The 14,249-nt window shown below is 42.0% G+C and overlaps 2 protein-coding genes across 2 annotated transcripts in view; one reads left to right on the top strand and one right to left on the bottom strand.

Moving 5' to 3' along the window:
- The window catches only part of ANO3 (anoctamin 3), a 264,086-nt gene that overhangs the window by 213,811 nt on the left and 36,026 nt on the right, over positions 1-14,249 (top strand). The window lies entirely within an intron of this gene.
- MUC15 (mucin 15, cell surface associated) lies at positions 4,389-13,173 on the bottom strand. The gene is made up of 3 exons (XM_044425774.1): positions 12,516-13,173; positions 9,769-9,924; positions 4,389-4,790 (listed from the first exon to the last, which is right to left on the bottom strand). Exons 1-3 carry the CDS (start codon positions 13,156-13,158, stop codon positions 4,630-4,632), a joined length of 960 nt encoding a protein of 319 aa, XP_044281709.1. The 5' UTR covers positions 13,159-13,173; the 3' UTR covers positions 4,389-4,629.

Genomic DNA, 14,249 nt, shown 5'->3' with positions numbered 1-14,249 from the left:
GCCAGATCAATGCAGTCCAGCAGAAACCAAAACTAGGTAAGAGATAACTACTGTCTAATGGGTTTTGTGGTGCTTACATGAATAGCCAACTGCCTTGTTGGACTCACTTGAGAGAGGAACGGCTGCTACTCATTTGAACAGAGTGCTATTGGATTCTTTATTATATAGTGACCTGACGGTGCTCTTTTAAACATGTATATAGGCAGGTTCTTCAGATGCTTACTTGGGGGATATTAAGAGGCATCCTGTACCCACTGGTCTGAAATTCCCTAGATTTTCATCCAAATAGCTTCCACAACTGAAAGTTCAATGCTGATATAGACTTCTTATCAGTAGAAAGAAACTGGGAAGTTTCTTGTGGGGAAGGCCCTGGCCAACTTTGCACATCAGCACCAAAATGAAGTGTTTTAGTCTGGGCAGTTTGTTTAGCATTCTGACATGCGAATTCTTCTTGGCTTGCTTCATCATGCTTGGCCTTTTTCAGGATATCTTCTGTTAGGAAAAGAGAGTAGTAGTAGTTAATGGATATGTCAAGATGGTCAGGTAAAGAGGGCATCTATATCATCTCTCAAGCATGTGTCCAACACCTCTAGCTAGAGGTCAAGAGAATTACAGGACATCAATTTCTCTTTTCTTCCCTATTTCATTTCCTTCATCTAGTATGAGTCAATACTGTGACACATGATGCTTTTCTTACACAGAAGTACCTTCCTAGAGTAAAAATAAATTGAAGACCAAATGTGGAACAAATGCTATAGTGGCTTACTTGGAAGCCAGTGGAAATATTATTTTTACAAGGTATTGTGTCCTTCCACCAAGAGGTGCAGAGCAGCATTTGTGAGTTTACCCATTTTCTCTTTATAACCCTGTAAAATAGGCTGAGCTGGTGGACTGTGATATCCCTATGAGAGTCAGGATATTAACTGGATTTGTCCTACCAGGCCTCTCCATCCAGCCTGCAAAGGCTGGTAGGAAGGACCCACCCACTTCTGGCTCATTGGGAAGCCGCTGCTTCAAAGCTCTGGGAGACTTCAAGTTGCAGTTTCCATAGGTTTGCTTTCTGCTCACATTTACCTATGAAAAGGGTTAGGATCAGATCAGAATCACCCCCTACACTGAGTTGTTTTTCCAACATAAGGATATAAAAGCACCTCCTACACTGATAAAGTTGAAAATCCAATGGATATTCTTGAATTGGCCCCATGAATTCTATTCCATCAACCTGGCCCTGACTCAATCTAACAATGGTCAAGTCAGCAAATAGATTTACTTTTTTTTTAAGGGCCACAATTTGTGTTATTTTTTTTTAAGTCAGGAAAATATGAACAAAATTCATGCATCTGCTCTACAACTTTGTGTGTGTTCTGTGATTTTGTACAAATCTGGAATGGAATTTTACTCAGATTTGAAATCAACCTTCAGAAAATTCAAGGTGGCCAAGGTGAAATATGTGCACATGGTGACAAAAACATATTTCCATACCCCATGTTTAAATAACTACAAGAATAGCACCCATTTGTACAAATCTCTGTGCCAATCAGCATGAGAGATACACAGTCCTCAGCTCCAAATATGAGCAAAAAATTTGATCAGTTTGGCAGAAGTAAAAAAACAAAAGGAACAAAACTTAGAGGCCCAACTTGCACATTTCTGGCCAACAGGTTGTAAATATGTTGGAAGTTCATCAAGAAAACCAGAACAAGTTTTTCAGTGTCACACATCCCTATCAGAACATCTTTAGCTGGAGCTAGTTCTCTGTTTGCACCAAGAAGTTTCCCTCCCTGCCCTAAGGACATCCCCAAAGCTTCCAGAAGTATTTAGGTGTGATCTCAGATCAGTTGCATCTCTATTCCACCCTGCTGGCTGCTGTTCTGGAATGCAGCTACCCATGTAGGGGAAAGACGTAAGCTGCTTTCAGATATAGTACAGTCAAGCAATTTTAAGAAGCACCTTGTATGTACTGTGGCATCCACTGTGATCTGGAAGTATCTCTTCACTCATCGCAGACCTCCTGTGATCCAAAGGACATGCCCCTCAAGAGTTAAAGAGATCTGCCTTCTCTTGACAGGAATGGGTAGAATGCCCAATATCTAATAACAAAATTGTGTCACTCTGTTTGTGTTTTTATTTTCTAAGGCTGATAGAAGGGAGTAATAAACATCCCATCTGTGGAAATGACCATCTGTTGTCCTTATGTACCAGCTTTGAGAGCAAACTAAATTTGCCATTAATTGTTTGAATGCAATTAACGGACACATTTTTGTTATGTGAATAGCTGACAAAGGGAAGTATGAACAGTCTTTGAACTGGAGATTGGGGGATAGAGCGGGAGAAAAAAATTAACTCTTTTGCTACTTGTAATGGCTGTGACCTCTCCAAAGCTCCTATTTGCCTTCTAATGGAAATCTCTGCTGGGGCTAGTGAGGCTTCCAGTGATGTGCAGTGTAGAGATGCAGTTTCTAAACCCTTGCCCCAATCTAATCATGCTTAGCTGTCTCGGGGTGACAGAACGGGAATGGGAAAATGCATCCCAGTTAAATGAATGCTGTGCAAATAAATGTTGTTTGCATTAGATGCTGTCCCTTATGCATAGAGCTCATGCATTGAATAAGGAAATCTCTACAATGTTATTAAAGCAGTAGCATAACTGGGCCACAAACAGAGGGAACAATCTCAAGATACCACCAAGGTAGTATCTTTTCATGGGACTTTTCACCTGGTGCTGAACAAGTGCAAACATTTAACTCAGAATTAGTTTCAACTATCAAGTGCTTTCCCAGACATTTTTCTAGTGTAATATTATATAATATTTATAATCCTACATTGTTTGTGACTGATCTAACCAAATGTAGCCCACTAATAGTACCCAGAAAGAAGGGATATTGAGCACCTGTCAGGTTAGGGTACATGGTTCAAGTATACTTTTTCTTAATAGAGCTCAAGGAATGGAGTCATGTGTTGCTCAGATATTAACCAGGCAGATATTACTGGTACCCTTTCATGTGTATTTATTCCCCAAAAGAAGCCAGTGGCCTGACTTCAGTCATTTTTCTACATAGCCAGGTGTAGGAACATACTATAACCTACACTGAAGATAATAATTGGGAGGTACAAAGGGGTAATTATGGCAGTTGGATTTCTTGAAAAGAAATTGGCAAATTCACTCCCATATTAAAGAATCAGTTACATGAGAAAATTGTCCAAGTGTAAATATTCTTAAGGTCAGTGTCTTTCCTAGAGCAGATGGCGGGGGAGGGCTGGGAATTCGCTAGTAGCTACTCTCTGACTATTGAACTACTGTGATATTGGTCTTAGGTGGCTGCTCACTGTGGCTGCTCAGAACCCTCTCAATATGGAGCATCCAACAGAGTCAGGAGGAATGAGAATACAAGAATTCTCTGCACTTTTCCCACCCTGTAAAAGGCCAGTTTTGGTGATCTGTGTCTTTTGGCCCCTGCTCACAAGGAAGACGGGCTGAGGTGGAACCTCATTACTCTTCCCCCCGCCCCCTGGGACACCCTCCTTTTCTGGTTCAGACTTGCATATTTGAGGGCCATAGTCAGCACTCAAAGGACCAGGCTGGTGGCAAAGATGGAAAAAAGCACTCAGCACTCAGCAGTTGGAGTCCCAGCTTTGATCTTGGAAAGCAATGGACTGTGCCCTTATCTAGGGATAGGTACATCTGTCAATTGTTCCCTTTCCGTTTTCCCCTTTTCCAACCCTAAGTTCATTTCCTCCAAAACTTTGGAAAACATTTTTAAGAGTGCATGAAAATACATATGCATATTCTGTGCACTAATACAAACATTCAAAGATACATTTTTGCCTAATATACACAGTTTGCAAGCAATTTCTTGAAATAATACCTTTTACTGTTATGTTCACAAAAGCATGCATGTTTGTTTTTCTGCCCAATATACACATGTTCATGTGTTTCTTTTTATTGGAGAACTCCATAACAATATTTGGAGAAATATAGATTTTGAAGGATAACTGAATTTGATGCATTGGTTACTAAAATGCGTCATTTGGTAACTTCACATTAAAATGCAAAGTGAATAAATTTCTCCCTCATTCCCTTTTTAAGACAAGCAGCAGAAATATTACTCTCAAGTATGCTAGTTCTAATTTAAAAAACACATATGGGACTGGATTGACTTATATTTCTATTTACATTCATGGTATTTTCTATATCCTTGCTAGTACAATTAAATTTCTGTCTAGTCCAACATTCTGTTTCCAGGAGCAGACAGACAGATGTTTCTGGAAATGCACAGCACAAGTACAGATGTCCAGCATCTGGCAGTCTGAAATGTACTGGTTGCGAACATAGAACTTCCATTTTGTTATGATGGCTAGTAGTCACTTAAAAATTATTTTGCGTTATATGTACTTAAAAAAAAAAGTTCTTTTTGAGAGCCATTCTGGATTTGTGGGTGTCATCTCTTCTGGTAATGAATTCATTAGTTAATCTGTGGACATGGCCATTAAGCAATGCTTTTCACACATTGTTCCAAACCTTGCATATCAGCAGGAACAGAATTTGTGTCACCAAAAATATCTTTCAAAGAAGGAGGAGGAAGCGGAGGAGGGATATGAGTTTTCAAAACTGACACCAGTATAATACTATTATGAAGGGTGCGATGAAGTCATGTCATTCATTGGAATGGAATCACAAGGTGTTGCGATGCTGTTCGGTGCTGCCGTCTCATCAGCTGCCGTAGGGTTGTAGTATGAGTCCTCTCCAAAGCTTGTGCCATAAGGTTCAGGGATATTGTCTAGTCGCAGAACTGCAAGGTACATACTCAGAGTTATTTGAAGATTTTCAAACAATGCTTCCTTGGGCATCTTTTTATATATATGTATATTTATATATACCGGTATGGAAATAAATAGGATTATATATTAACTTCTGTCCACACATTCGACTATGTAGGCACTACTATGCCTGGAAAAAAACTTAAGACTGTGGAATCAACTAAGTAATTAAGTCTGGGGAATTGTTCCAAGACTGCAAGTCACTCAGCAACAGGAAACCTGTCTTTCTTTTACCTGTTTAATATAATGGTTTCAGATGTTAGTATGAAAGCCCTAATGTTTTCAAAGTTCAACCCTCCATTAGCAGGTGGAGAAAAATGTGCTCCAATAGGGTTGGAAAAGAACTCATAAAACATTGTGTCAGTCTTCTTACAACTCCATGCTCCAAGATCCCTCACCTATGATGAGAGGTGAATTGCTAAATGCTGTAGAATGCCCCTAAAAACCTAGTGAACAATTGATAGTATTCATCTTATACCTTTTATAGTAAATGTTACCCCTCTAGGAATGTCTGCAATATAAGGTATAAAGTGACCCTGAAAATTGTGCTTAAATTTATTAGGGCACAGTCCAGTCCAGATGCCCCTAAGTCTCCGGACTCAGAGGACTACAGGCATCTGATGCAGGGTGGAAGAAGCATAGAGGCAAAGTTTGCCACCCTGAACCTCCACTCTGCAAAGTGCTTAAGTGGCTGTCTAAGCGCTGTACTTCAGTGCATCAAGGAAGGAGGCTGAGGCACAACCAGGACACTTCATATCATGGCCCCATGGGCCTCTTTTCCTCCCTGCCCCCTGGAATGCTGACTCAATATCTTCTATGAGATGGTGGCCTTAAAGAAGCAGCCAGCACAGGTCTTCCCATGCCACCAGTAAGTGAGGACGGCTACTCCAAGCTCAGAGTACCATCTCCACCCTCAGAGAGTTTCTGAGGTCTGAGCTGGATCTCCAAGGACCCTATGGCCCTAACATCCAAGATGCTGTCTAGCAGCCATACAATGGAGTTGTCTGTCATTCGTCATGGAAATAGCAACTATTTTTCATACTAGACAAATAACTGACTTGGCTTAATAGCTCTATAAATGGCATTAGGGGTTAGTATTACACCACAGATTTACAAACCCCTGAAGTTTCAAGGCATTTGGATTTTCAGGTGGAATATTTCTGGTGATCCTGCAGAACTGCTTTTAGCTGATGTTCAGAACTAGTGCTTTGGGGGTCATTTTGATCCCAGATAAAACTTGAGAGGTTCACATGTAATCTGTGCCCACACCTCGGCAGGTCACCAGATGTAACAGCAACTCTCAGTCAAGGATTTTTAATGACCTCATTTCTCTGTTTGCAGGAAAATCTTTTCACCACTGAGAGTTGCCCTCAGGCAACTTTGTAACACAGCAGGCCTAGGAGTGGCTGAGAAACGAACATCACATTTACAGAGTACAGCTTTGAATAAGACATCTGATTACTTTTTCACCCATGTGCCAAGGAACTAGTTGAGAAAAAAAACCTGACAAAAGAAAGCACCTGTAATTCTTCCAGTTCAGATCCATAAGTGCCAACAGCAGTATTTGTAGTTTTCAGGGTTTACACTTGTAGGGTTTGTGCCAAAGAAAGGAAGAGCAGCAATTCTCCTAAGTTCAGTGGATATGTTGCACTCCCCACAAATCTAGACCTGAGATCACTCTTTAGTATAATAAAGCTAAACGGAGCATAGACGGCTGGGACCGCACTTCCAAAGGCACGATCAAAGGTAGCCATGCCGAGCAGTAGCCATCACCGGCTTAAATGCCTATGTTGTTTGTACGGTGGACAAAAGGAGTGGAAGTTCCAAAAGGCCAGTTGTCCTAGATCCAGAGTTGATCAAGCTCTGCGCTGAGCTCAGAAACATTGCCAGCTTGCTTATTATTATTATTATTTAAAGCATTTTTATGCCACCCCCTTTGCAACAAGCCTCGGGGTGGCTTACAAAGCAAATAAACAAATACTGAATACAATTCGAAAACCCGGATACATCTCAGCAGGTGTATAATAAATAATAACAACAATTAACAGTTAAAGTATCGTTTAAATAAAAAGGTCATGGTCTGGCGCCGAAAAGCAAATAACGACGGCTCCAGGCGGACCTCTCTGGGGAGCGCGTTCCATAGACGGGGTGCCACCACAGAGAAGGCCCTCCTCCGGGTACTCACCCTCCTAATAATTTTCACAGAGGGCTCCCAGAGAAGGGCCTCTGCCACCGATCTCAGGGGGCGGGAGGGCATATATGGACGCAAGCGCTCCTTTAGATAACCAAGTCCCAAGCCGTTAAGGGCTTTATAGGTGATAACCAACACCTTGAATTGGGTCCAGACTTCAATGGGAAGCCAGTGAAGCTGACAGAGGACTGGGGTTATGTGAGAACAACGCTCAGCCCCCATCAGCAACCTGGCAGCTCTGTTTTGCACCAATTGAAGTATCCAGACCGTCTTCAAGGGCAGCCCCACATAGAGCACGTTACAGAAGTCTAATCAGGAAGTTACCAATGCATGTGTCACTGTTGCCAGGCAATCGTTCTCCAGGTAGGGACGCAGCTGATGGATCAGCCAGAGCTGGAGGAAAGCGCTCCTCGCCACCGCTGTTACTTGAGCTGCCAACAACAGCTCTGGGTCAAGGAGCACTCCCAAGCTGCGGACCCTGTCCTTAAGAGGGAGTGCTACCCCATTCAGGACAAGGTCACGGTCCCCCACCCCGAAGCCCGAACTGCCTACAAACAGGATCTCCATCTTGTCGGGATTGAGCTTCAGTTTATTGGCCCTCGTCCAGCCCATTACCTCAGCCAGGCACTGGTTCAATACAGCCACTGCCTCACCTGGATTGGTTGAAAACGAGAGGTAGAGCTGGGTATCATCAGCGTACTGATGATTCCGCAGCCCACACCTCCTAATGACCTCTCCCAGCGGTTTCATGTAGATGTTGAATAGCAATGGGAACAAAATGGACCCCTGCGGAACTCCATGGCATAACTGCCATGGTGCAGAGCCGTAGTCCCCCAGCACCACCTTCTGGAAACGGTCATTGAGATAGGAGCAGAACCACTGCAAAGCAGTGCCTCTGACCCCCAATCCCGGTAGCCTATCCAGAAGGATACCATGGTCGATGGTATCGAAAGCCGCTGAGAGGTCCAGGAGAACCAGCAGAGACACACTCCCTCTGTCTCTCTCCCTGCACAGGTCATCATACAGGGCGACCAAGGTAGCTTGTGAGGGAAAGAGAGGCAGACTCAGAACTGCTAGGGCCTAGCAGTTGACACCAAGAAAAAAGTCTGGTGTCATCTGTGTGGTTCATGCAAGGACAGAAAATCACAGCAAGGGCGTGCTTCATCTGATGGTCCTGTCTGTGCTATTCGTGTAGGTCCGAAATGTCATGATCTTCCAAAAGTGGGCACTGGGGTGCCAATGCTGACATTCCATTTTGCTGTCACTAGTGATGTGCAACCCATGATTACTGCACTGCTATACGTATGTAGCTATTACGATGATATCAAACATAAGCTGTGAGCACCATGCATGCTCTGTTGGGAGTGCCCTTCCCATCCCCTAACTGTGGCTCTGGAAAGGAAACATTTGACTGAAATTGCTGTTGAGCAGGAAGGATTTAACCCCCAACACTTGCCCTCCAACTGCAGAGCTAATAGCTCTCTCCCCTCTCCCATGCCGGCTATTGGCTTTCATTTGTTTTTTCCTTTGTTGTTTTTTTTAAGGCTGTGATTGCTCATCAGGTTGTAAGCATCAGATGAAGTAAGGCCCTACTGAAAGCAAAAGTAAATACATTTGGGTGCCAGTGGAAGAGTTCACAGACACTCTCTTTTCTGAATTTATACTACCTTCTTAGCTGTGATGTTCTGGGATTTGTGTTTGTGGAGCAGCTTGTAGCTTGAATTTTATGGGCTTGTTTTTTCTTTGCTTTTGTCAGAACACATCAATCCATAGCACATTGTTTCAGAGTGAAGCTATCTAGGTTTGGAATTATGTAGCTTTGTGCCCATTAAGGACCTCATTTGGACTGCCTCATTGCTGCTAATAGTTGCACAGGGCATAGAGCAGAATCACCCACAGTACAGCAAGTAGCTTAATATATCTGAAATTTAGAGGCATCGTATGGCACCAGCTCACTTTTGTGCAGCTGTTGTGTAAATAATGGAAGGGCCATAACAAACAGAATAAGCCGTGCTTGAAATCCTCCTCTAAGGCATTTTGAGATAACCGTTCCAGGGAAAGTGATGCATGGTAAATAAAGCAAAAAGTGCATTGTGATGTATTTTGGGGATGGCACAGACGTTGGCTTCTCACATATCTTTATGAACTGAGATTTGCATTCACATACAACTAGTAAGAGAAAGCCATAGAATTTATGAATTATTTTTCTGTTTTCACAGAGGGTATTGCAGGTTAACCAGAACAAATATCAAAGGAGTTGTGTTTGCTAGGTGCAGGAAAATGATGAAATCTTTTGGGGTACCTTCTAGAATAAAATTCTTATGGCATTAGGCTGCACAGGCCCAGCTAACTTAGACTTCTAAACCTCGCGAACTCTGCATCGGGTGATGATTGTGTTCGTGCTGGGGTGGGAGATGGCCGTGATTGTGCCCATGTTCCCTGCCCAAGCACACCCCCGCCTGCCCCCCCACCTGCACCCGCCTCCCCCCTAGCACACCCATGATCACGCCCCCCTCCCCCTACCCCCACACACAATTGCTGGAGGGGGGGGGGAGATGGCCATGATCTTTGTTGTTCTTTGTCACTTTGCTTCAAATTTTTGTGAGTGAAAAAAATAGTTGAGAATGGATTGGCCTTATTTACATTGACCCTTATTAGGAAATTTGACTTGACGCATGACCAATTTGGGTCATGACCAGAGTCCTGGAACGGATTAAGTACGTGAGCCAAGGTACCACTGTATTTGCCTGTTTCCCTACCTGGATCATTCCTGGTGTCATCATAAAGTCTCTGATGTCCAAAGGCTGCAGATTTTTTCTGTCCACACATAAAATACACAATGAGAACAATTAATGCTGATCCTAGTACTGCTCCTATGATTGCACCAAATATGACTGCTCCGTGTCTGTGTTTTTCTGAAAAACAAAAGGCAGTGGTGAAAAGTGATTACTTCCTTAAGCACCTCATGAAAAGGACTGCTGAAGATTTCAGTTCACTGCAGACTGTCACCATGTACTGAGATGCTGCCTAATGAGATTCGAGGATCCCTTGAGAGATTGTGATTCATAACCTCCATTTTTACCAATAATGCTGTGACACAGAGTCATTTTAAAAGTAATTGGGAAGACATACCTTTACCAGGACAAAGCTTCCCATTTATCTAGTTTCTGGATGCTTCAGCCGAGAGGCTTCAATGGCCATTCAAAATCAGAGCTATCAGGTACATCATTTTGATAGAGGCTTTATTGCACATTCATTCCTTGTGTTGAGTTCTCCCATCAATGTGCTTTTGCACACTTTCTTTCTTTCCGTGGCACATTAGGGGGCTTTAGATACCACAATTTTGAAGAAAAGCTTGGACGTAATGCAGGTAATGTTCTGTTCTTAGAACAGACTGTAAAATACATGTTGGATAAGCCTCCTACCGAGTCTACAGGAGCAATTACAATATAAAACTGATACCTTTTTGAAGCGTGGCTATTCTTTCTCAGAGCTATTTTACTCAAATTGAATGATGTATTCCAAGGGCATATCTATTTGTATTGCACAATTTCTAGAAAGCAAGGCACTCAAGTTTTCAACTAACCAATGTATCACTGAATAGTTGACTGTTCCTGAACTATCAGTGGTTTGGATCCTATGCGCCCATAAGTGGAACTCAGTTCAGGCTCTGCTTCCACTGGTAGAAAGACAGAAGCATTTTTTTGCTATATGGACCTTCTGTTGGATTAGAGGACCTTCCATAAACACAGCAAGCCCATCCTTTTATGGAAATCCAAGTTAGGTTCCAAGACCGTTCCTTTACATTGCTTTCAGGGCATCTGCCAGGCCTGCCCATAAGTTCAATATTTAAGGTTCCCAAGTGATAACTTGTTTAAATACATCTAAGAGCTGTATTTAAGAGCTAAAACAATGATGTTAGAGGCGTATCCAGTACAGTCCATTCTGCGACTATATCACCTCAGAATGCATTAGGTGACTTGTTTAAAAGTACCTCTAAATCCTGTTGGAAATGTTTCGGTTTGTTTGCACAGCAATTCATGACAGGAAAATCATTGATGATTTCCGTGTCACTGGACTTTTGCACATTTAATATCAAAAACATAATTAGTGTACCTTGTATCAATAGCTCATTTCTAACACTTTTGCATGGAGCCAGTTCACCTATTTTAGCTGCCCGTCATCGAACATCATGCAGTGAACCATACTCAGGTGGGTAATGGACTAAGGACCTCTTCTGGATATAACTTTTCCATGTGTCAGAGAGATCTTGACATGGTAATTCTTCCGAATCAACATTGCTAACATGGTGTGGTTCCACAAAAGCACTGTACTATGTGCTTTCTCTGGATATTGGAATCTGAAACTACAGGTCTATGTTGATGCAAGGTCAGAAACACTAGTGCATTATCTGAGAACACCTATAGTGACTTCTATAGGAATGAGATGAAACGCGTAGAGTATGTTGGCGTGTCACACTAGCCCAGCCTGGCAATAAGCCATGATGAATTTGTTGAGCTTACATTGGTTTACCAACAACCATCAGGCTTACAAAAGGTTGTTGACCCCTTCTCCAGCCTTGGACATTCCACAGGTATTGCAGGAGACACCACAACACTCCTTTCCCTATTATAATCATGAGAAATTTTGGGCCCACGATGACTCCCCGCTTCTACTGCCTTGTTTGTTTTGTTTGGAGATTGTAACAGCCAGCTTGACGGTCACTGAAGTTCCTTCAAAGTGCTGAAAAGAACCTGGGGGTTGTATACTGCAAATTGTTTTCATCCCTTTGATTTCTCTTGACAGCTATTGAAAGGTGAGCTGCCAAAAGAAACCAAAGAAGCTTTTGCTTTTGTGTGTGAAAATAGACTAATTTGGGAATTACATGATCCAAAAATTCATTCTCATGGCAAAATCTTATCCAGCCTCATGGCTAGTTCCCACACTGGTCCACATTTTGCATTTTTTTCCTGAGCCTCTGTGTGCTTATAGAGGTGCATCCCTTTCTTTTTCTAACCAAAAAGTGTTCTGACTGGGAAATCTTTTGTTTTAAAACAACTGGGACCTATGTTTCCGTCAAAAACTACCCATTTCCATGTCCGAATTCCCCCTTTTCACATACAAAAATCTCTCTCAACTTCTGTCAGGATACTCCTGTCAGGATACTCCTGACAGATCATCTTTTAACAGATTTCAAGAGAGAGCCAAGGAGAAAACATAATTTAGAGCCTAGGTTGAAAAATAATTTGGTAAAACTGAACAGATGATTATAATCTCAAAAGATAGGTTTCTTTACGATCATTACAATGTAAACTGGAATCATTTGTAGGTGTTTTTTCTGCAATACAAACAGGTCAACTCCCAAACCATTTCCCAAATTGCAACATTTATCTTCTAAAATCAAGTAAGCTGCAGTAGCAGGCTCAAGTCTGCATCTCCTGTAGATACAATATGGTTGCATTACTAATATCATTACACAGTGAAACGTAAAGGACAGTCAAGTTACCTTTTGGGGGTTCTCTTGCTTCTGCAGAACTATCTATCGGCTTGTGTTGTGGAGTTGTTTGATTACTTGTCCCAAACTCTGTTGTGGCATTGTAATATTTAGTGGTCTGTAATGTGCTTGAGGTAGTATTTGGTATACTGGTAGCAGGACGAACTGTTGTAGCATTCATTTCTGTTTTACTAGGTGAAATGGTAGTAGAGTTGACACTGGAGTTGGTCGTAGTGAAGTTCTTTACTGCTGTTACTGTTGAACTGGCATGGGTTGTGTAGCTTTCCTCAACTGATGATAACCTGCTGCTGGTTGTAGGCATCTGTGAAGGCAGCAATGTTCCATTGATACTTGAAGAAGAGTGAGTTATATCTTTTGTTGAAAAATGCTGCTGATGTGTCACTGGAGACGATGAAATGGTGGAAGATGTGGAAGTTACACTGTTGCTTTGAGCATTGTTTTGCGTCACTGTACTTTTCGTTGTACTACCATTGCTCCCTGTTGGTGATTTAAGACTTACAGTAGATGTAGGTAGGCTTGTGTTGGTGCTGCTTAAGCTGCTTATAGATAATGTGCTGCTGTCTGCATAGATGCCATTATTCCCGATCCACTGTAAACTAGCAAACAGTACAATCATTCCCTTCGAAATGAGCATTTTTTCCCAGTTGATATGAAGAGCCTGAGGAAGAAGTTGATATTTTTAGTATTTAATTTTAGATGTATATTTTAAGTGTCACAGGTCTGAGGACGGAATTTAATTCATGCACAAACAATGCTTGCAATTCCTATTCAGGTGCCTTAGCTGTGCCCAGGATCATGGGTCATGAAGCAGATTTCTAACTTATAATCATGGCCTTTCACATCTTCTCTGGTACATCAGGCACCTATGATGTTGAGTGCCATCTTAGTACACTCTCCTATGAAAAGTGTAAGTTAGTACATTTTGCTGCATTTAAGATCTTATTGGTAGGGCTCAGAGAGCAATATTATTGAGTTTAAATTGCCTGCTGATATTTGGTTCACTTCCACCTGTTGCTTTAATTGCTAGCTTATGACCTAGCATAACTAACACTCTCTAACTCATAACTAACCCACTAACACTCATGCAAACTTCAAAAAGGGTTTAGCTTGATCAAACCCCTGAGTTTTCCATTCTAAATGTCCTAGTTTAAAGCAAAGCAAAAATCACAGGATCACTAGCTTGGGTGTGAAGCAATTACACTGCATAGACAACACACCTTCTCCCTCCCTACCTCATTCTTCTCTTGTCTGTTAGGAAAGGGCCATATTCTGGTGGAACTTGGTTTCCCTATGTTAGGGATCTAGCATTATTTTCCATCAGGAGATGTGACCAATGGTGTTCTGAGAAACTTAAGTTGCTGGCATCTGGCTTGTCCCTTGATAAATTGGTGTCTCCACTTCTAAATTCAGTACTCATCTACTCTAATAGCTTTCTGTCACAACAACTTTGTTGTTTAAAGGGGTTTTCTCATGATAGCAGGACAGTTTGGTTTTACAGACAAGGCCTAATAACTGTCATTATTCTGGAACTAGATGGAAGACAGCATGTTGCAATGTATTTTCTAAATGTTCTGCCTTTCCCAGTGAGTATTATCAGAAATTGTTTTCTGTCAAATGGATTTCAGTGTTTTGTGCTTTCTGACAGCAGCAAGTATCAGAAAGCCTAACGCCAAACAGAACTGTGTGTTTGGTCTGAGGAGAGGAATCAGAACAAATACACCAGTC

This window comes from Varanus komodoensis, unplaced genomic scaffold (genome assembly GCF_004798865.1).
Source record: "Varanus komodoensis strain SLA01 unplaced genomic scaffold, ASM479886v1 scaffold16, whole genome shotgun sequence".
Lineage (NCBI taxonomy): Eukaryota > Metazoa > Chordata > Lepidosauria > Squamata > Varanidae > Varanus > Varanus komodoensis.
The sequence above is the reverse complement of the archived record's forward strand: the minus strand, read 5'-3'. Positions and strand labels throughout refer to the sequence as shown.

Bases quoted from the DNA above. Each gene is read 5' to 3' on its own strand.
- MUC15 (XM_044425774.1), bottom strand. From the start codon at position 13,158: ATGCTCATTTCGAAGGGAATGATTGTACTGTTTGCTAGTTTACAGTGG. The intron at 9,925-12,515 runs GTAACTTGACTG...TTTGTTTTTCAG, and splicing joins AGCAAGAGAACCCCCAAAAG to AAAAACACAGACACGGAGCA. The intron at 4,791-9,768 runs GTAGGGAAACAG...TGTACCTTGCAG, and splicing joins TGACACCAGGAATGATCCAG to TTCTGCGACTAGACAATATC.